The sequence below is a fragment of the Sphaeramia orbicularis genome, chromosome 7 (genome assembly GCF_902148855.1).
Source record: "Sphaeramia orbicularis chromosome 7, fSphaOr1.1, whole genome shotgun sequence".
NCBI lineage: Eukaryota > Metazoa > Chordata > Actinopteri > Kurtiformes > Apogonidae > Sphaeramia > Sphaeramia orbicularis.
This window is the reverse complement of record NC_043963.1, coordinates 26,119,954-26,141,899: the sequence shown is the minus strand read 5'-3', so window position 1 is coordinate 26,141,899 and position 21,946 is coordinate 26,119,954. Positions and strand designations below refer to the sequence as shown.

The following is a 21,946-nucleotide window of genomic DNA, read 5'->3' as shown; positions in this document are numbered from 1 at the left end:
GAGACCAGTTGCATTTACAGCAGATATGAAATAAAGAACTGTTAATGACTTCTGGTGAATGCGATGTCTGACACTAATGGTTGAATTTACTTTCTTTTCGCAGGTTTCTCTATCAAGTGAAAAACAGCTAAAATGTGGAAAAGAACTAAACACGGTGGTTCTGGTGGGAGCAGACAAGGTATAACAGAACTACACTCATTTCTTTAATTTAAGCAAAATTAATGACCTGCTGTCTTTCTGTTGAACAGGTAGTGACAATAGTGAAGCCAACACTGTTGAAGCATTTTGGCAGTTACAAATTACACTCCTTCTGAGACATTTGTGGCGCTTTATTCTGTCATGTTAATATGGATTCCCTACAAGTACCTCTGTCAGGACTAGCTGGTTTCATTGTTTGAGATAATGGTTGTCTCTTTTTTCTGCCTTTCAATGAAAAGAGTTACATCTGTTATCTCACACTTATGTTACTTTAATCTGAATTTTAAAATGAATTTAGGGCAAGGAGGTAAAAATACTGATTAAAAGTCACTTTTACATATTACGACTATAAATTTGATCATATTTCACATACTATTTTCATTTCTTTTCTATTATTTTACACAGAAAAAAATATGTAATGAGAGAATTACTCTTACAGGCTGCACTTTTTTCTAACCAGAGAAACTAGATTCTATTTTGTGGTGATTATCTGCCATGAAAGTCAACATCAATCTGTGAAACTGACGCATCCCAGTTAATTAGTGTCTCATATAAAAATAAAAATAAAAAAATGTAAGTACATTTATCAGCAGAAGTGGAGGAAAATGAGCTGCCATAAACCTTTCCAAAACATAAGATATAACTGCACTTAAACAATTTAGAGGGTAGGGAATGGAGCTCGCTGAATGATTGATGCATTTGTGGTTTTAAAATACATTCAAACATTAGACTTTTGTTTTATCAGCAAACCCAGTGCTGTTCAAGCTCCAGACATTAAAAAACCCAAAGAAATGCACCATTTTGTAAAAGGAAAAATATTCTGTGTACTGAAAATGTCTTTTCCTGGTGTTGTAATCTTTTTAATGCCTGAATAGGACTTCATAGATGTCACCTTTAACACAAAAATCGTTGTTAGTAAACTGTATTAAAATTCTTGATCTTTAAATATGTCTGAGAAAATATTAAAATCTTAACAAGGGTATTTTTGTCATTTCTAGTCAAAATATCTTATCACACTTTTTTTTTCTAGTTTATTTCGAATATACAAGACAAAGTAATCTTACTTAGTCTTCAGAAATAAAACAGGTAGTAAGAAGTCGTGGAAAAAAGCAAACACAAAACATATACATATACATGACTTCATTTGCACATTCGAAAAGGAGTGGGAGGAAGTATAACTTTTTTATCCCAACCCTTCTCCACACAACAGTGTATCCTTTAGCATCCTATTGTCCTTCCAGTCCTACTTAAAATAAGACATAATCACCTAAAGAGTAACTTTTCAGTGAGCTATAAGAACTTATTTTTAGACAATTGATCTGGAAAATCCTATTTCAAGAAATCTTACCAAGATAATTTTTACTTGTGTGTATCGGCTGTCCAGTTATCTGTTAAGTGTTTAACTGTGGTAGCAGGTTTGAAATAAACGTGAAAACCAAAACTTATCCCATTGGCAGATTTTTTTTTTCATCGAATTAAGCAAACAAATCTTGAATTAAGCACAAAAAAAAAAATCTGCCAGTGGAACAAGTGAAAATCATCTTGGTAAGGTTTCTTGAAATAAGATTTTTGAGATCTATTGTCTAAAAATAAGTTCTTATATCTCACTGAAAGGTTACTCTTTCGGTGATTACGTCTTATTTTAACTGTGATGAGATATTTTGGCTAGAAATGAGAAAAATACACTTGGTAAAATTTAGATTTTTTCCAGTGGAAAAAAAAGTCATACATCATTGAAAAGTATTTGCTTCAAGTATTAACATTTTTAGTGACTGTGTCAGCTGTATGAGGCAATGAAATCACCTAACAGCATTTACTATGCAAGAAATCTGTCCAAAACCTAACAAAATTAGAAGTTGGCGTCCCCCTCCCCAACTGACAGGCATTTTAAAAGCCAGTTGGCTAAAGGTCTTCTCTCTCAGGCATCCGTGATAAACTGCAGATGAGAAGAAAACATCCCTGGATTAAGGTTGCCTGCCTGCTGCCCTTTTCCATGACCCTCTCAGTGGTTAAGTTTATTCTGGCCTCTGATCTTTCGTTTTTTACATGATTCCCAGGTGGATCCCCACTTCTATGTTCTCCAAGCACTGTTCATTTTGGGTTTTCTTATTTTACACACTATTTACCTCTGTTTTTTAAAAGATACACTGATATATCAGATATCAGCAAGTAAAACATTCCTGACAGTGTTGGTCAGGGTTAAGTTACAGTGTTATATTAAAGGTTATATTGCTGAATTTGTGTTCATTCTATAATAAAAGTGTGACAAAGGGTTCAATATAAGAAAAATAATTGCACACTTGGATGATTTCTTTGTTTCCCTGCATAAAAATGGGAATAAACATGCTCAACACTGGTACTGATATTACCTAGCCTTTATGCATTCCTGTAATTTTATACGAGGACTAAGATAATGAGGCACGGATTCTGAAAGACACCGGTTTATGTGGCTGTGTGTCTTTCACTTCAGTACTTTGATCTGATCTAATGTCATTTCTTTTACTCAGGTTTCTCGCTTGTTCATCGATATATTCAACATTTTAATGAGGTGTCTGGCAACAAGTCAGGTGAAATGAAATCGCTGTTTAATTTTGCCGTAGACAAACATCAAGTGTTTTTCACTGTTGACATGCTCTACTGTATAAACATGATGCTGTGTCCTTATTATAAATAATGAACTAAAGACTGAATAATACATCAGGTATTATTGAATAGTGTGTCTGCTCATGACCCGTCCTGTCACAGTGTTGATAACCTGAAATGTTTATTGACTATATTATTAAATCAGTTGTCCTTACATCTTTGACGGGGGGGTGGTTCTCCTATTTCTGTCCTTGTCATAATAATCATTAATCCCTGGATTAATGTTGTTTTCCATCTACTCCCATGTGATCCTCCATCTCTGCACGTCCAAAGCCTGATAAGAAAATGTTAATCAGCTGAGCAGGTAGGCAGAGGATCACAGGAGGACTTTCTTGCACTGCTGTTGAAAATGCCTGCTTGAATTAACACATAGATGTGTAATGCATCTAATTTTGGAAGGAATATGAATCTATAAATGTGAAGAACAGAACCATATGCTGACATGACAATGACAAGTACATGTTGAAATTGTTGCTATATTTCTATTTCTACAACAAAAGGAAACTGAAAAAGGTAAAAGCAGTAAGGAAATGAAAGCAGGGACAGGATGTCATGACAGAAAAATCGTAGTGTTGTGTTACTGTATTACACTGTCAGACCTTGTATCATTAATAATTCTTAAATGACTGGGAAAGTGAAAAGTAACATGTGATTTGTAAAACCATCAGGGTTTTCTTATGAGCAAATCTGAGGCAAAAATATGGCAAAACATTTTTTTTTTTTTTACAAATATGATAAAATAATAAGCAACATCTAAGTAAACTAATGACAAAAAAAGCCAGGAAATTTGCAATAAAAAGCTAAACCTAAATTAAGAACATCTGAACAACGTCAAAGTAATTAATATTCCAGATCTGACTTTGAGAGGCTGTTACTGAATTCATATTGAAAATCACAGGAGGTAATTTATTTCCAAACATTCTAAAAAAAAATCCCTGATGATGGTTTGACCAAAGCTGAGATTCACTTTTGGTTAAACATGAATATTTATTGTAGCTGAAAACAAAAACTTAAGCTTCTTTTTAGATTTGTCTGACATTGATGTAACACTCTTTACCTTTGTCTTTATTATGCTCTCAAAAAACAAAAAAAACTAACACACAAAGCATCAGTAGATGTAATTTTGACATGCCTGACATCTGCTGGTAGCAAAAAAGAAATCTCCATCCCTGTCAGAAAATGTGTGGATTTGTCTAAGGCTTTGAAGTACATTGCTCATAATTAACATATCTTTTCTGCATTCAATTCTCTATTCAGCTGCCATTCGAAAAAGGTCTAAGACGACCGGAGTGCTGGTCACACAGTATGTGACAACCTTGCCAGAGGGAAAAAGCACCCCAGATTTCCAGTGTAAACCAGCCCCAGTAACCACCCAGGCAGGTGGGTTTCACCCAGTCATTTAATCATAACCTTTATTGAGGTAATGTTGCTTTTTTCTTTGTTTGTTTGGTTGTTTGTTAACACTGTAGCAGCAAAATTATTCCTTGAATTCATATCAAATTGGGTTTATAGATTGCCAGTAACCCAGAATAGATGTCTTTACATTTTGGGAAAAGTAGGTCAAAGTTCAAATTATTAATGAATTTTTCAAATCCTTTTTTATTCCCATTTAGTTATAATGGGCAAAATTTCACATGTCTGTAGCAGCAAAACTATTGGTTGAATTCATCCCAAACTGGGTTTATAGATTGCCAGTGACCCAGAATAGATGTGGTTACAACTTTGGGAAAAGTTGGTCTAAGTTCAAATTTCTTATACATTTTTTGTACTCTTTTTTTTTCCTTCTCCCATTTACTTATAATAGGTGAAATTTCAAATGTCTCTAAAAATATCAATTTTGATTCCAATTTAATTCAAACTTGGCACATACATAGAGGCAGTTGATATGCTGACATCACCACACACATAGATATTATGACATCAGCTGGATCGATGCCAAAATAAGATACAATAAGTGCGAGGGGCGGGGTTTGTTGTGTTGTTCAATTCTATGATCACTTCAAGAACATACATTAAAAAAACAAAAGGAGATTGTGTTGAATTTTGTCCAAGTCTACACCTGAAATAAAATTCACATTACTTTCAGGTAAATTGGTTGTTTTTAAGGCTGTGGTCAAAGGTGATCCAAAACCTGAAGTATCTTGGAGAAGAGCTAAAGGAAATCTTTCAGACAAGGACAAATATCACACCAGATATGATGAATCAACTGATGAATACATACTGGAGGTGAGTGACTAGAATAATTCACATACAGTTGAAATTATTCTAAGTGAATACAATCTTCACAACTAGAAACTGTTTGTTATATTTAATTTGTATTTTCAGATTCGTAAAGTGTCTGCAGCGGATATAGATACATACAAATGCTATGCAGTAAATGAATACGGCAAAGCTATTTGTACTGCAGCATTAAATGTCAAAGAAGGTAAGAACATTTGCAAATGTAACTGCTATGAATATTTGTGTTTTTGTGAAGTGTTCAAGTGGTATTTCTTGCACTATTAGGCATAAACTCCAATTAAAACAGCTATCAAAGGGTAATAAATATTTATTAAATATTTCAGCGGATCCCTTAGATTTCAGAAAACTGCTGAAGAAAAGGTAAGATATTCAAAAAGTAAGATACAATATTTCGGCATCTGTCTTTGTATTTGATCAATGATCCCAGTTTGAAACATAAATGATGAGAAAAGTCTCAATTTGCCTCATATCTTCAGTAAAATAGATGAAAGCGAGACAAAGAAAGAAGACGAAGATGAAAGATTCTGGGATGCTATGATTAATGCTGACAAAAAGGACTATGAGCGGATCTGTACTGAGTTTGGCGTTGCAGACATGCAACGGATTCTCCAAAAACTGGAACACAAGAAGAGGGAGAGGGCAAATAAGGTAAGAATAAAACCAGCCTCAGTATAGTGAGGCATTTGTAACTATTTTCTATTCTAAATATACTATATTTGCCACTAACTCAACACTTAAAATGTAAATTCTGAGGCTGAAGCTTGGATTTGACATTTTTCTTCTGAATAATCATACTCCTCATTACAAACTCATTAGTTCTGCTACCATCGATCACAAATCATTTCCAACTCAGACTGCTTATTTCATTTGTCAGTTTGAGGTCAGAACATGAGCTCATCTCGTAGAGCATCTGTGTGCCAAAACACTGAAAGAAAAACTACATTTTACTTCCAAATTTATTTTACTTTTGCATAAACAGCATCTGAATGATAACATCCTACAAGAGCTGCAACAATAAACAAATTAATGCATTAGTTGTAAAGGAATTTTTTCTACAAGTATCTTAAAAATCGATCATCAACTTCAATGATTTCCTTTAAGTCTACATTCTCTGACTGCAACTTTTTAAATGTGAATATTTTTTCATTCCTTTCCTCGTCTGCAACATTAAACTGAATATATTTGCTTTCTGGACCGAACAAGATATTTGAGGCTGTGTGAGACACTTTTTCACACTGCTTAACAATTAATTAAGAAATAACTGACAGGTTCTACAACGATGAAAGTAGTTATTAATTGTATTCATAAATCCTATGACAAAATTATAAAATTGTAAAAAAGGAAGAAAAAAAAAAGAAAGCAATGGAACTCAAAGAGCTTTGTGGACTCGGCACAGATAAATGTCATCTTTTTATCATGTACCAGTGGTGGATCCAGAAAGAATGGAGGGGGAGGGGGCACTATATACACATGTGTTATCCGTCTGCGAATTGTCCTATTCCTGCCCAGCAGGACTGCTTGCTTTGTTTCCAGAACATACTGTGCATTACAGTCATATTTTGCAACACAATATACACTTTAATCTTAATTAACCCTGAAGCTTAGATGTAAATGTCACATCCCGTAAAATACCAAGACAATCAGATAGAAAACAGGTCAGACCCCAGGCCAATGGAGATTTAGCTCAATAGGTGTAATGCGTCAGACTGTAACGTGGAAGAATGGGGTTTGGTTCCTGGTCATAGCAGCAAGTTTTTCTGTACATTTTCAAATGGAGGGCGCCCATAAGTAAATCTGCCATTTTGTACACCTAACAGTTTCATTTTTAACTCATCTGTATATTTTTCAGGATGGTGTAATTCCACAGGATAAAGACGCAACTGAAAAATATAGGACTGATGTTAGTAACAACCATCCAAAGCAAAACAACAAAGGCCTGAATCAGGAGGATGTTGAGGATGCCGACCTCCTCCCTGCAGACTTCAAACGTACGTCCCCCCCAACCAAATCTGAAAATCATGCATATTCTAATTTAATGATTAGTAGAATATCTGACCATAGATGGTTTCAGTTTTTAGTACCTCCGCCAAGGAGGTTATGTTTTTGCCAGGGTTTGTTTGTTTGTTTGTTTGTTTGTTTGTTTGTTTGTTTGTCTGTCCGTTAGTGTGCAACATAACTCAAAAACTTATGGACAGATTTGGATGAAATTTTCAGGGTTTGTTGGAAATGGGATAAGGAAGAAATGATTAAATTTTGGTGGTGATCGGGGGTGGGGGGGCCCACGGGGGGGCCCATTTCCAACAAACCCTGAAAATTTCATCAAAATCTGTCCATAACTTTTTGAGTTATGTTGCACACTAACGGACAGACCAACAAACAAACAAACAAACAGACAAACAAACCCTGGCAAAAACATAACCTCCTTGGCGTGGGGGGGGGCCCACAGGGGGGGCCACTAATCAGCCTTGGCGGAGGTCTGCGCTCTCCGAGTGCTTCTAGTTAAATATGTGGCATTTTTTGTCTTGAAACATAATACATACACAAGGTACCACAGCGGCTCTCCTGGAGACCTGAGACCATTTGCTTAACAGTTCTGAATATTTTTTGTAGTTATTGAAAAACTACAACAAATAACTACTAAATGTAAGTTGTCATGAGATAACTTTTGTTAGGATTAGAAATGAACCAACTGTATTGTGCAGGTAGACACAATCCTACATGGGTCTATTAGCCTGGATAAACATGTCTCTGGGTCCATTCTCCTGCTGTGGTTTTGTGTTCAATGTAAAATACAGTCTAGCCTGAGATTTCAAACTCATCATCCAAACTGGAAGTCCTTTAGTGATATCTGGTCATATTTTTTAAAAAGATTGTAAAATGAGACACACATTACTATCAGCAAAGATGCCACAAGCAGAGAGGAAACATGGTCACTGATCTGCTTCAGTCTGGTCAGAACATCAGGGATGGACCCAGAAGGATGAAAGGTGGTCATTCTACTATTATGTCTCGCCAGCAGCAGTTAAATGGAACCAAAACAGGCATAGATCGACTGAGACTGAGTCAACCAGTCAGGTGTGGCTTCCCATACCTCAGATCCAAGTCGGACACTACTGTACCTTTTCATGCAAATCAGATATGACTCATTTGGACATTCAGAGGCTCCGTAGTTACTGTGGAAACACTGTCATCTTCTACAACATTGATTCACCAGCAAAACCCATGGAGTTTGATCAATGACAGTAGATGGATATACTTGTTTTGTGTTCAGTTAAGGACAGATTTGCTGAGAAAATCACTTTTTCCTCAGTTTTCTCTGTTTCTGATATAATAACCCTAAACTTTTATCAGAGCTTTAATGAGCATCTACATGTTCAGTAAATGAAATATAGGAAAATATTTGATTTTCACTGAAAACAAAGAAAAATACAGAGGATAATATTATAATAAATGGTGATAAATCACTTAATAAAGGTAACATTTATTTGGGAGCTACCATAAAAGTAGCACTGGGTCTCTATGGGTTAATTCTGTTAGCATATCTACTGCCAAAATGCTCCATATCTAATCAATTGTGTGTATTTTTACAGTTTCCGATGTGGACTTTGTCATAAGAATTCAAGAGATTAAAGCAGTTGAAAGAGAGGATGCCCTCTTTGAATGTGTCCTAACACACCCACTACCCAGAATCTCATGGATGGGCAAAGGCAGTGCACTGCAGAATGGAGAAAAATACAGCATAACTGTGTCCGACCACAAACTGATTCACAGGCTGCTGATCAAGGACTGCAAGCAGCAGGATAAAGGCATCTACTCAGCGGTGGCTGGAATTACATCCTGCAGTGCTTGGCTAATTGTGGAAGGTAAAATCTTATGATACAATACACCAATAATTAGAACTCTTCATGATGACTTGAGGTGATTCGCAGTATGTGTCATGCATCTGATAAATGTTATTCTCTAAGCTGACCGCGACCCTGCATCTGCTGGCACGAGGAAACTCCGGAAAACTACCTTAGCCAGAGGAGGAGGCCCTGACCTTGAGAAAGCAGCCAGAGAGCAACAAATAAAATATCGAGAGGAGATGGAGAAGATTTTAGCATCTGTGAAAGCAAAACACGCAACAGGTCAACCAAGCAAAGACAAGAACGCTAGTACCAATGAAAGAGATGGTGAAATATCTGCTGGTAAAAGCAGTGGAGCAGGAAAAGACAGGTCAGACACATCAAAAGGCAGTTCCTTCTCAGAGCAACCAGGAGTAAAACAGAAGATGAAAACAGAACAAAACAGAGCAAAGAGCCGTGCCTCGAAAGGGGATGGCACAGCATCCTCTCCAGATGTTCCAAGAGGCCAAAGACAAAACGGATTAAAAATAAAAAACAAGACCAATGCCAAATCTGCTGAAGTGGATTATTACGACACAGGTAATGCAAAAATATTCTATGATGACAATTCTATGATCAATTAACACATAGAGTTAAAGATATTAACCTTATTGGCTGTCTAATATGTCGTTTAGTGTCAGTAGTACTGAGAGACATGGCAAAAATATTGAATAAAATCTTTCAATTTCAATCAGTTTTCTCACTTCCTGTAGGTGAATTTCAGCCAAACTCAGACAAATTACCCTGGTTTGTGTATGCTTAGTGCTGTCTGGGATAGCTTTTTGTTGTTGTTTTCTGACAGAAAACAGAATTTTTTCACATCATTTTGGACAACATGATGACTGTGTTTTAGTTGATGAAGTAAACACTCGTCAACATTTTTCTGACTGCACATACATCTGTGACATCTGCAGTGTTTCCCTTCAATTATATCGATAGTGCCTTTTTCTCAGCCACAGAGTTGTAAAAGAAACATGCTTCCACACTCTTAAGTAACTATACAAAATCTTTTTTAATCTGTTGTCATTATTTCATCAATGACAGCAGAACATCAAACTCTGCAGAAGATCACAGACCAAAATCATACACTCAAGAGTGGAAATGTAAAATATATGAAATAAGAACCACTATACACAGGCTTAAATAAACATGATAGACTCTTTATGCTTTTGCTGTCACTTCATAGAGCTAAAATTTGGAAAACATTTTAATTACACTGATATGCATCTTAAATTGAACAGCAGCTGAGATGACACTGTTATTTAATGACATGATCTGTATAACCCTCTGAACAGGAGATCACCAAATTAACAGTCATTTCAGAAATCAAACAGAGATGTCAACTATGTGGCTCAGTTAAGTTGAAAATAAATTTACAATCAAGGCACAAATGTTTTAGAAACTAAAAGCAACTAATAGTTGATGTAGTGCAGGGGTGGCTAACCCTGGTCCTAGAGAGCCACTATCCTGCTTGTTTTAGATGTTTCTCTTTTAGCACACCTGACGGTCATTATGAGGCTTCTGCAGAGCTTGATAATAGGCTTATCATTTGAATCAGGTGTGTTGGAAGAGGGATACATCTAAAACATGCAGGAGAGTGGCTCACCAGGACCAGGGTTGGCCACCCCTGATGTAGTGATTGATAATATATAATACTGAAGATATCACAAACTACAAAAAATTACTGATATTTGATCAGATTGAAAGCAGAATCATTTTTAGTTCTGGTTAAAAAAAGACTGTCAACATCACGATCAGTTATATTGCTCTTGACCTAACACTTGAAATCTTTTAACAGCATGTAAAAGGGTTCAAATTAACTGTATCATTACTGTTGACACAGATGTGAACGGAAGATATTTTGAAGAGAATGAAGATGTCACTGGCTCTGCCAAACACTCAAAATATGTTAAGCAACATTTTGGAAAGGATGGAGATTTTACCAACTCTGCCACTGACTCAAACTATGCAAATCAACTATATGAAGAGAGTGAAGAGTTCACTGAGTCTGAGAATGACTCAAGTAATGTTAAGCAACATTTTGAGAAGAATGAAGAGTTCATTGACTCTGAGAATCATTCAAAACATGTAAAGCAACATTTTGGGAAGAATGAGGAGTTCACTGACTCTGAGAATCATTCAAAACATGTAAAGCAACATTTTGGAAAGAATGAGGAGTTCACTGACTCTGAGAATCATTCAAAACATGTTAAGCAACATTTTGGGAAGAATGAAGAGTTCATTGACTCTGAGAATCATTCAAAACATGTAAAGCAACATTTTGGGAAGAATGAGGAGTTCACTGACTCTGAGAATCATTCAAAACATGTAAAGCAACATTTTGGAAAGAATGAGGAGTTCACTGACTCTGAGAATCATTCAAAACATGTTAAGCAACATTTTGGGAAGAATGAAGAGTTCATTGACTCTGAGAATCATTCAAAACATGTAAAGCAACATTTTGGAAAGAATGAGGAGTTCACTGACTCTGACAATGACTTGAGTAATGTAAAACAGCATTTTGGAAAGAATGAGGAGTTCACTGACCCCAAGAATCATTCAAAATATAAAAAACAACATTTTGGAAAGAATGAGAAGTTCACTGACTCTGAGAATCACTCTGGTAATGTAAAGCAACATTTTGGAAAGAATGAAGAGTTCACTGGGTCTGAGAATCATTCAAAATATATAAAACAACATTTTGGAAAGAATGAGAAGTTCACTGACTCTGTGAATCACTCGAGTAATGTAAAGCAACATTTTGGAAAGAATGACGATTTCACTGACTCCGAAAATCTTTCCAAATATTTACAGCAAAGTCCAGAAGAAACAGTGTTTGGTAAGATAAAACATGCAGGAAAGTTTTTTATGTAATGTTGAATACATTTCTTCAGAAACTGTCTAATTAAACATGTTACCAATGGGAAAGTTTTTTGTTAAGTTATTATAATAACAATAGTACAACATGGAAACAATACTACATAGCCCAGTAAATGATAGTATTGGGCTATATAGTATTCAGTATGGTTCAAATGTTAACAGTTAACTATATCATCATTTGTATTATTAAAACAGATGAAAATGAAGGATACATTGAAGAAAATGAAGATTTCACTGGTTCTACTAATCATTCAAGACGCATAAAGCAAAGACGACAAACTGAAGATGCAGAGTTTGGTAAGTTATGAATGTAGACAGATCTCCTTTTCTTTAAATAGACCACTTACTTTATATGTGTTAAATGCATTTCTCATCAGCAATATATCTATTGTAATGTTTTTTTGTTAATAAAAGTGCTAATGGGGGCTATGTATACACTCTGAAAATGTTAAAATGTGCTGTAATATTAATACAGATGAAAATGAAGGATACATCAAAGAAAATGAGGATTTCACTGGTTCGACTAATCACTCAAGACGTGTAAAGCAAAGACGACAAAGAGAAGATGCAGAGTTTGGTAAGTTATGAATGTAGACAGATCTCCTTTTCTTTAAATAGACCACTTACTTTATATGTGTTAAATGCATTTCTCATCAGCAATATATCTATTGTAATGTTTTTTGTTAATAAAAGTGCTAATGGGGGCTATGTATACATTCTGAAAATATTAAAAATGAGCTATAATATTAATACAGATGAAAATGGAGAATACACTGATGAGAATGAGGATTTCACTGGTTCCTCCAATCATTCAAGACATGCTAAGCAACGTCGACAAAGAGAAAACTCTGAGTTTGGTAAGACACCGTATGTACAGTACAAAAGTTTATGTTAGTTACTTTAGTATGCATGTTTAATACATATCTATACAGATGTCTTTCTGTTCATTTAATTTAAAACCTATAATTGTTTACTGGGTTATACAGTATACAATGTGGTTAAAAGGTTAAAAATGAAATATTTTGATTGGTACAGATGTAAACGGAGAATATTTTGAGGAGAATGATGATTTCCCTGGTTCCACAAGTCATTCAAGACATGTGAAGCAAAGTCAAAGATCAGACCATACAGAATTTGGTAAGATACGACACATAGAAAAGTTTACGTTTCTGAACATTGTATGTTTAGTACATTTCTGTTAGCATATCTGTTAGTGTCTTTCTGATCATTTGAAACTTATAATTGTTCACTGGGCTATATGCTATAAAATATGGTTAAAATGTCAACTTATTACTGGTACAGATGTAAATGGAGAATGTCTTGAGGAGAATGAAGATTTTACTGGTTCTACCAACTGTTCAAGACATGCAAAGCAAAGTCAAGGATCAGTCGACACAGAGTTTGGTAAGACACACCATGTAGAAAATATTACGTAGTTAATTATGTTCATCTTAAATGCATCTGTGACATTTATTCACTTAAAAGCTCATTTACCAGGCTATACAGCAAAGTGTCTATTATTGGAAACTTATTCTGAATGTTGTTTTCCCCTATTCCAGCAGCAAAAGTGTTTGATACTTAAACTAGATTCATATGTTTTTGATAGATTATGATGAAGTGACTTCTGAAGGAAATGAAGTGGGAAATGAAGGCTCAGCTGGTTCTAAGAAAAGCACAAAGCGTAAAAGGAAAGTTCAAAGAAAGACTCATAAATCTGGTAGGAAACTGCCTAAAATCCAAGAAATGCACCACAGCCAACACACAATTACCACATCTTTATAACATCCTGTGAATCAGTAGCAGAAATAACAAGTTCGACTGAGGTACACTCTAGTAACTGTCTGTATCCAAACCTGTCCAGTACAACAAGTTGAGAACATTTCTAATCAAATCACAGTTGTAACATGCATGAGAGGCTACATTTCTCTGCTTTACTTTGGTTCAACTACTGCCTTAAACTAAGTGACTTATACTACCTGAATTCTAAGGGTTAAAGAGGGATCCAAATGAACAAAGTGAAGATGATGAGACTGAGGATTCTGAGCATGTTGCACATTCTACAGATGTAAAACAAGGCCAAAAGCGAAAAGATGCACTCAATGGTAAGATCTAGTGTGACATTCATGCATGGAGGTACTAGTCAATACACAGATTAGTAAATATATTTATCCTGTTAGGCAGAAATTTCAATTAACATAGCTAAAACAGAAAAAAACTTCAGCTGTGATCTAATTGAGTGATTTTACTTTCGGCCACAAACTGCATATTGTTAGTTCTGAGACTTATGTACAATTTCAGGTTCAAACGTTGAAAACCTGAGTCCTAAAGACCACAGTGAGACTGAAGATTCCTCTGGTACAGCTGTGCACTCGAGGCGTAAAAGACAAGGCCCACTGATAGAAGATACAGTAATTGGTAAGAAAGCAAATTATACAAACAATACCTACAGTGTAAATGAATCTGCAACAGTATAATTATTATTGTGGTATGAGGGAAATAAGAATATACATCTGCAAATGCAATGGTGTCCCATAAGTCTCCATACATAGGAAAAATAAACGTTTCTTCACATAAACCATTTTTACTTATATAATATGCTCTATATGACTGCCATTTTGTCGGGAACACATTTCAATGCGTGTCCTCCACTGCTGAAGAACTATAAAGAAGAAATATGAAGAAATACATGTTAGAACCATATGTATTATGTCTCCTATGTATGGAGACTTATGGGACACCCTGTATATATCTAATTAGTTCCTGTGACCTTTTCATGTTGGTTATTCTGCTTAGAATTTCAAGATGATGATGACATGTTTTCAGCAGCAAGGGGTCTCCTAAGTGTAAAACTACAAAGAGTTTTGTTCTTACATCTTTTTTAACATGGCACATGACTGTGCCTGACAGATTTAAGTTTGACATGAGAAAGCTGTTCTTTTAAACTCACAAAATAACAGACATCAACTATGAATATAAATGTTGGGGCTATAAATATTAATAATTGACGAAGGTTGAGGAAATGTTACACCACATGTCAAACTCAAGAGAACAAAAACATCCTCCAGGGAGCTTGAAATGAACAGAATATTTAAGAAAAGAAACAGTAATATACATTTGTACAGGCCTTAACCTTTAATGCATATGTTAAAACTAATTTAAGGCCTGACTGTTCTCTGTTAGATCCAGGGGTTCAGTTCATCTGTGGACTTTCTGATGTCAATGCCATCATCGGTGAGACTGCAGAGTTAACATGCAAACTCAGCAGTGAAGACTGTGAGGGAGCCTGGTTCAGAGACGGCAAAAAGGTCAGTGAGGTCCTTGTCAGAGTGAATTAAGAAAGTGGATCATGAAAAGGCAATGCTGTACATTCAAAAATGTTATGAAATATGAACAGGCAGCATCCTGGAGAATGGACATGCATGAAGCAGAGATGTATCAGACCATGACCAGCTGAAATCTGTTGAAAACATCAACACAAAAGCTAAAAAGGGACTGCTTATTTTGTCATCCATCTCTTTCAGTGAAAACAATCCATCAAAGGCCAACAGTGAGGAGAACTGATAATAACAGAAAGATGTTTTATCGCAGGTTTTATTATGTGCACTATTTATTTATGGATTGTTATATATTTTATACTAATTACACTGGTCTACAAGGAAAATGCTTCCAGAATAAAAGTGATGAAATTTTACCACATGAGAGTCACTGATAAAGAAAAATCAAGTCAAAAATGCTGGTTGGCTGAACTTTCCAAGATACAGCCTTGGGTCAAAATGTGAAATTCAAGAATTAACGAGAGAATGGGTTTGACTCAAAAGGAATATTTGTCTCAGAGCTACAAGATCTACTTCAAAACACTGTTTGCACATTAGAATACATTCACTTTACAGGTTCTATTTAGTGGAAGATTTATAAAACTATTATATAAATGTACATAAACCAATATATATGTGTAATAACAATCATATACCTTGAAAACATCAGCAAACTGGCACTTTTGTCATTTATTTTCCAATTAATCTTATTAAAATACGTAACATTTAGCACATTTAATGTCTGAAGCAAATCAATTCTAAAAAATTGCACACCAGTATTATTTTATTCTGTCTACAAGTGTTTTATCTGTAAAGTTGTTTTTTTTTTTTTTTAGACAGATGCATTGTCTCTTTTTTGTTTTTACATTACATCTATGATGGAAATGCTTACATGACAAATAAAGATCCTGAATCTGAAGATAAACCTTGTTAAGAAAGACATGAAAAACTGTGAATTTATTTATTTTACTTTTATTTAACCAGGTTAGTTAGTTGAGAACTCACTCTCATTTTCAATAATGACTTGGACATACAGTATATAGAGACGAACAACCAATCACTCACACCTATGGGCAATTTAGATTAATCTATTAGTGCATGTCTTTGGATGGTGGGAGGAAGCCGGAGTACCCAGAGAGAACCCACACAAACATGGGGAGAACATGCAAACTTCACACAGAAAGGTTCCTGGTGTTGGAATTGAACTCAGGACCTTCTTGCTGTGAGGCGACAGTGCTAACCACTGCCCCAACGTTCCGCCCATGAAATGATCCTTCAAAGTTTTTGCAGCAGCTTAATTTGTTTATTGTTTCTATTTTAACTATTTTCTATTAGGTATCCAATGATGACCACTTCATTATCAGTCAAGATGGAGTGATCCATACATTAGTCATAAACACATGCATGGAAGAGCACTCAGGGAAATATCGTTTTGAAGCAGATGGACGCAAAACAGAGGCAATGGTCAATGTCAAAGGTTTGAAGAAATCCTCATGACAGTGATAGTACTTTTCTTTGGAAATATAATCATATTTTAGCTTCAGCAAATGCAGTGACTTTTTTTTTTTTTTTTTTTTTTTTTAGATCCCCCTAGGTTTGACCGAGAAGACCTGAGCGCTTTCATTCAACCTGTATCAGTTAAAGTAGGTCACAACGCCATCTTCAAACTGGCTTTTGTAGGCCATCAACCTATAAAGATTCAGTGGTACAGAGAGGGAGAAGAACTCCAAGAGGACAACAATATAAAGATGGAGAAGTCTGCCGGTCACAGCCGCCTGGTCCTGAGCAGGTGTCACAGGAAAGACACCGGGGAGATCAAGATCAAACTGAAGAATGAAGATGGCTTCACTGAGGCAATTTCACAGCTAATTGTACTTGGTGAGTCACATATAAACACTATTAACATACAGCACAGCAAAAATGGTTCAAAGACAAATAACTAAGATCCAACGTCTATGAGAAAATCCATATCTTTGTAAATGTAAATATTGTTCTGCTGTAAATACTGTATTCACTATTCACAGTCACTATGGGAAAATTCCATAATTACCTTTAAGAGACAACACAAGACTTCTGCGTCAACTCCTTGCCTGTGTTTTCAGGCCGTAGAAAAACAGACTTGGATTAATCACAGAAGGTTTGAGGTCGGGGGTTAATTATGTGATTGATTTGACTGTAATTACTTATTGTTGATCAGATTTAGATGTAAACTGGATGTGTTTAATTCTCTACTTAAAGCTGTGTATGACTTTCGTCACCAATTTTTCATCAAATCTGTAAAACCCGAGTCATAGCCTAAGTATCATGACTCCGTAAGTCTTTCCATGATTACACACCTGAATCTCTTCCCTCAAGATGAGCAATTTCAAAGTGTACTCCACCATAAACAATCCATTTGTTTACAAACAGAGCTGGTAGGTCACTTGGGCATTTTCAGAAATTTGTTGCAACATGCATTGTAGGAAGCAGAGCTCCACGCAGCAGCATTATGGCCACAGCGGCAACAGACACGGAAATGGCTTCATTGCCGCTTGCTACTGCAGCTGTGTGGAGCTCCGCTTCCCACAATGCACATTGGGACAAATTTCCAAAAATGCCCTTAGGCTATGACTCAGGTTTTACAGATCTGACGAAAAATTAGTGACGAAAGTCATGTGCAGCTTTAAAGTCTCAATATGTAAGCTTTTCATAAACATCATTAAATGGCATCAGGGTATCTACCTTTACGTTTAGTATTTAGATTTGTACAGAGAAGAGAGCGCTACAGAAGGAAGATGTGTATTCACAAATTCTGGTGTGTTTTCCCCCCAGCTTTAACCTCCTTAGACCCAGCTATGGGTTTTTGTTTACATTTGTGGACAAGAGTTTAACAGCTTTATTAAAAAAAAAAAGCAAACTATTTTTTAAAAAAGCTGTACACCCCTAAGATCATTCATTGAAAAAAATACAATGAATCTGTAAAAAAAAAAGTAAAAACTTGTAATGGCCTGGGTCTCAAGAGGTTCATGTAGTTTGTTTAAGAACAGTGAACACCTATATATTTCATATGATACTCCATAATTCATTCATACAACTCTGTAACGGCACCACTCAAATATAACCTATTCTCATTTTTCAAGTTTAGTTTATTTTTGTTCAAGACATGACTAAAAATTGTGCATTAAACCACAATTATCAGTGAAACAAAAAAAACCTCTCAAATAGGCTTTTATCAAACTCCCTAATACAACTGTTATTAATATTTCTCCGTTTCAGATAAACCCTCTCCACCCATGGGTCCTGCAGAGGTCACAGAGAGCTCAGCGATGTGTATAGAATTTAAGTGGAGGCCTCCAAAAGATGATGGTGGCTCTCCAGTCACTAACTACACACTGGAGCGACAGCAGGTGGGACGAAACACATGGAAGAAATTAGGAGAAATCCCGGGCATACCCAGCTATAACGACACTGATGTGGACCACGGACGAAAATACTGTTACCGTATCCGGGCAGTGACGGCAGAAGGAGTAAGTGAAGCGATGGAGACGGATGATATGCAAGCAGGGACACTGGGTGAGTAAAACAGGTACTAAAGAGATACATGTGTCTGTGCTATTGGTTTTATCCACCCTCTTAAAAACAAGTAGAGCAGTTTATCCTCTATTCTCCTAAAACAGGATAAACTTTCTTTTTTTTGTCTAACCTATGCTAAGCACAGAAAAATATTTATTGAGCCATAAGAAAAACCAGAACACACAAATAGGACTTTGTAACGTCACAAATAAGGATCAAAAATGTTATTAGTCCTGACAAAACAAGAGCAACCCTTTTTTTACTAGTGGTGTAAGAAAATATTGGTTCCGCAATATATCGCAATATTTAATTTCACAATACTGTATCGATATTTTAAAGTACTGTATCGATATTTTTAGGTATTTATTCAAATGCAGATATGGCAGACGATCATTTTTGTTCTTCTTTTCTGTTTACATTTTTGGGGAATCCTGCAAGCTCTGTTATTCATATATTCACGTGGGTATTTTGCTTTAATTTATATATTCACATGGGTATTTTGCTCTTATTCATATATTCACGTGGGTATTTTGCCCTTTTATTTATATACTCACATGGGTATTTTGCTATTTTATTCATATATTCATATGGGTATTTTGCTTTGTTGTTTTTCATACTAAAAAAGTAGTATTGTCATATTGCATGTCAAGCATGTAGTTTTTTTTTTTCAAATTGTTAACACTGTTCCATCCTAAAAGCACATTTTACTGTCTGAAAGAGGCAGACGTTAGTTCTTTTGTTACACAAAAATAATGTTCTGATGTCTGCTGATTGAGGGACTGTACACTATGCATTCTTTTCGCAACTATTAGAATATGAACATTTGAGCAGGATCTTAAACTGTAATGTTTGTAAGACTTAAATTTTTTTGTGTGTTTATGTGTGTTTTTTGTACTGGTAAAGCCAGACGTCAAAATTTTATTCATCCAAATCCTGCACTTTAAGTTTTAACAGAGGAAAGTTTTGTGGTATAGCATTAGATCCTGCTCTGATCAAATAAATAAGTGTTTAGTATTTGTGCATATTTCTGGTATAATTACATTTTTCCAGTAAATAATCTTTTAATAAAGAAACAAACAAAATACAAAACATCGCCTTATTAACATTATCACGATATATTGCAGTATGACGTGACATGACTCTAGTATTGTGATTTGTATCGTATTGCTAGATTATTGCCAATACACATCCCTCTTCTTTACAAGTAATACTAAACTCTGGAGACCATACATGACTCAGTGTCCTTTCATTCCATTTCCTTTGTGCAAAAATCTATCATAACCCATCAAGCTAAATCAAAGACCAAATAAAGTAAGATAATACCACTGTCAGGAGACAATTCAGGCCATCACATTAAACAAACTGAAGTCTCAGGTCACACAGAGACCCAGTACAGCACAGCAGCCTTTACATCACAACCAATATCACATCATAAAACAAACAAGAAATGGTTGTACTTACTGTTTGTAGATCTATTTGAGCTTTAACTCCATCAAACAGGTTTCTCTCGTGGAGTTATTGCATGAGTTCTCCTTACTCCACAGGAATAAGAGCCAGAGTTGAAAGTTCAAACTTCTTTTCTGATCCAGCTTTTGTTCACACACTGCTGCTGTAGAAAAGATCAGCTTTAATTATTCAAGCCTCAGAAGTATGTCTGCAAAACCACAGACAGACTACATTATGTCTTCCAATGACAAACTTTTATTTTTTTAGTTAATTTTTGTATTATGTCTTGGAACTTAAGAGGAAAACGATGTTTTCTTGTCAGCCTTGAAAAAACAAACATCGGGAATCTACAGATGTCAGGAACTTAAATAGCATGCTTTTAAAGATTTTTTTGAGATAATTTTTAACAAAATTTAAGATTGAGTATTAGGGGGGAAAATCTTATTTTATTTAAGTACTGTATGTAAGACCTGCAGACACCATCCACACTGTGTGAGGCACTATGCACGAATACAGGAATGACCTGTAAAATATGACTGCAAGACCACTCAGTTTGTTCATGCCCTCTTAGTTAGGTGGTGTAGTGGTTAGCACTGTCGCCTTACAGCAGCAAGGTCCTGAGTTCAACTCCAACACCAGGAACCTTTCTGTGTGGAGCTTGCATGTTCTCCCTGTGTTTGCATAGGTTCTCCTCAGGTACTCTGACTTCCTCCAACCATCCAAAGACATGCACTAATAGGTTAAACAAAATTGCTCATAGGTGTGAATGTGAGACTGATTGGTTGTTCGTCTCCAGCATCCAGGTTATTATTGAAAATGAGAATTAATACTCAACTAACTTGCCTTGTTAAAAAAAAAAAAAAAATCTGAACGCTGTTGCATTGATCTTGAAACTTTCTGCTCAAGGAGGAAATATCACTCCTCCTCAGTTAAGAGTTTGGTGCTGTATACGTCTTCTGCAGCCATCCCACAATGCAACAGTTCACTGTATACAAGTCGCTTTCACACTCCTGATAATACTTCAGCAAATAATAACATTCAGTAGTAACACCTGGCTGTGATTTGAAACTATTGACCCTTTCTGCCTCCAAAACATTATTTTATTTCATAATAGTTGCTCTGAGCACAATCAGATGAAGTGAGTCCTACTGTTTTAATCAACATTTACTATATGAGCAGGATATGCCTTGAATCACTCAGCTGTGTCCTAACACCATGATCACATCTGATAATAATGATCACACAATGGAATTGGGTTTCTTCTGTGAAGGAACATGATTGTTCCAAACTAACAGTGAAATAGGCCTAGATTATTTTTTCGAAGGAAAATGACACAAATCTCCTTATGATGGCTCTATAGTTTATAGAACATGACTTTGTAGCTATATTATTTGTTTTATGGGCATTTTAATGGCCAATTAAAAAGCAGATGAAACCTCTAAAATATGCCAAGTGTTCTTATCATTTTGGCCACAGTACATATATTTCATATTTATATTCATAAACTAACTACTGTCAAAATTACCATTACTATCCACATTTGTTAATGTTCAACACACTTTAGCCAGACTACTTTGTAGGAAAATATACCTCTGAATGTCAATAAAAGCAATTATAGACATAATACTTACTGGATCATTTTCTAAAACTATCTGTGGTTATCAACCTGCTAGATTTAACCTCACCATGCAAGTAAAGGCACTGTGTCAATAAATACCTTTTAGTTAGTGTAGTTTTATTTTGAGCACATAGAATCATCAGAGAACCATATAGCATGCTCAAACAATT

At 35.5% G+C, this 21,946-nt stretch overlaps 1 protein-coding gene across 2 annotated transcripts in view; it reads left to right on the top strand.

Moving 5' to 3' along the window:
- The window catches only part of LOC115422542 (immunoglobulin-like and fibronectin type III domain-containing protein 1), a 33,179-nt gene that overhangs the window by 1,965 nt on the left and 9,268 nt on the right, over positions 1-21,946 (top strand). Inside the window, exons 2-24 of one of the 2 annotated variants that reach the window (XM_030138905.1) lie at positions 104-178; positions 2,706-2,765; positions 4,099-4,221; positions 4,928-5,067; positions 5,167-5,266; positions 5,406-5,442; positions 5,559-5,730; positions 6,932-7,070; positions 8,673-8,945; positions 9,048-9,506; positions 10,810-11,805; positions 12,042-12,143; positions 12,322-12,423; positions 12,602-12,703; positions 12,882-12,983; positions 13,149-13,250; positions 13,453-13,563; positions 13,835-13,948; positions 14,145-14,261; positions 15,027-15,151; positions 16,496-16,637; positions 16,745-17,038; positions 18,416-18,712. In XM_030138905.1, coding sequence (XP_029994765.1) covers positions 133-178; positions 2,706-2,765; positions 4,099-4,221; positions 4,928-5,067; positions 5,167-5,266; positions 5,406-5,442; positions 5,559-5,730; positions 6,932-7,070; positions 8,673-8,945; positions 9,048-9,506; positions 10,810-11,805; positions 12,042-12,143; positions 12,322-12,423; positions 12,602-12,703; positions 12,882-12,983; positions 13,149-13,250; positions 13,453-13,563; positions 13,835-13,948; positions 14,145-14,261; positions 15,027-15,151; positions 16,496-16,637; positions 16,745-17,038; positions 18,416-18,712 — 4,255 coding nt within the window. In that variant the 5' untranslated portion in view covers positions 104-132. The remainder of the gene's footprint in view (positions 1-103; positions 179-2,705; positions 2,766-4,098; positions 4,222-4,927; positions 5,068-5,166; positions 5,267-5,405; positions 5,443-5,558; positions 5,731-6,931; positions 7,071-8,672; positions 8,946-9,047; positions 9,507-10,809; positions 11,806-12,041; positions 12,144-12,321; positions 12,424-12,601; positions 12,704-12,881; positions 12,984-13,148; positions 13,251-13,452; positions 13,564-13,834; positions 13,949-14,144; positions 14,262-15,026; positions 15,152-16,495; positions 16,638-16,744; positions 17,039-18,415; positions 18,713-21,946) is intronic. The other variant, XM_030138906.1, reaches the window with a different exon arrangement.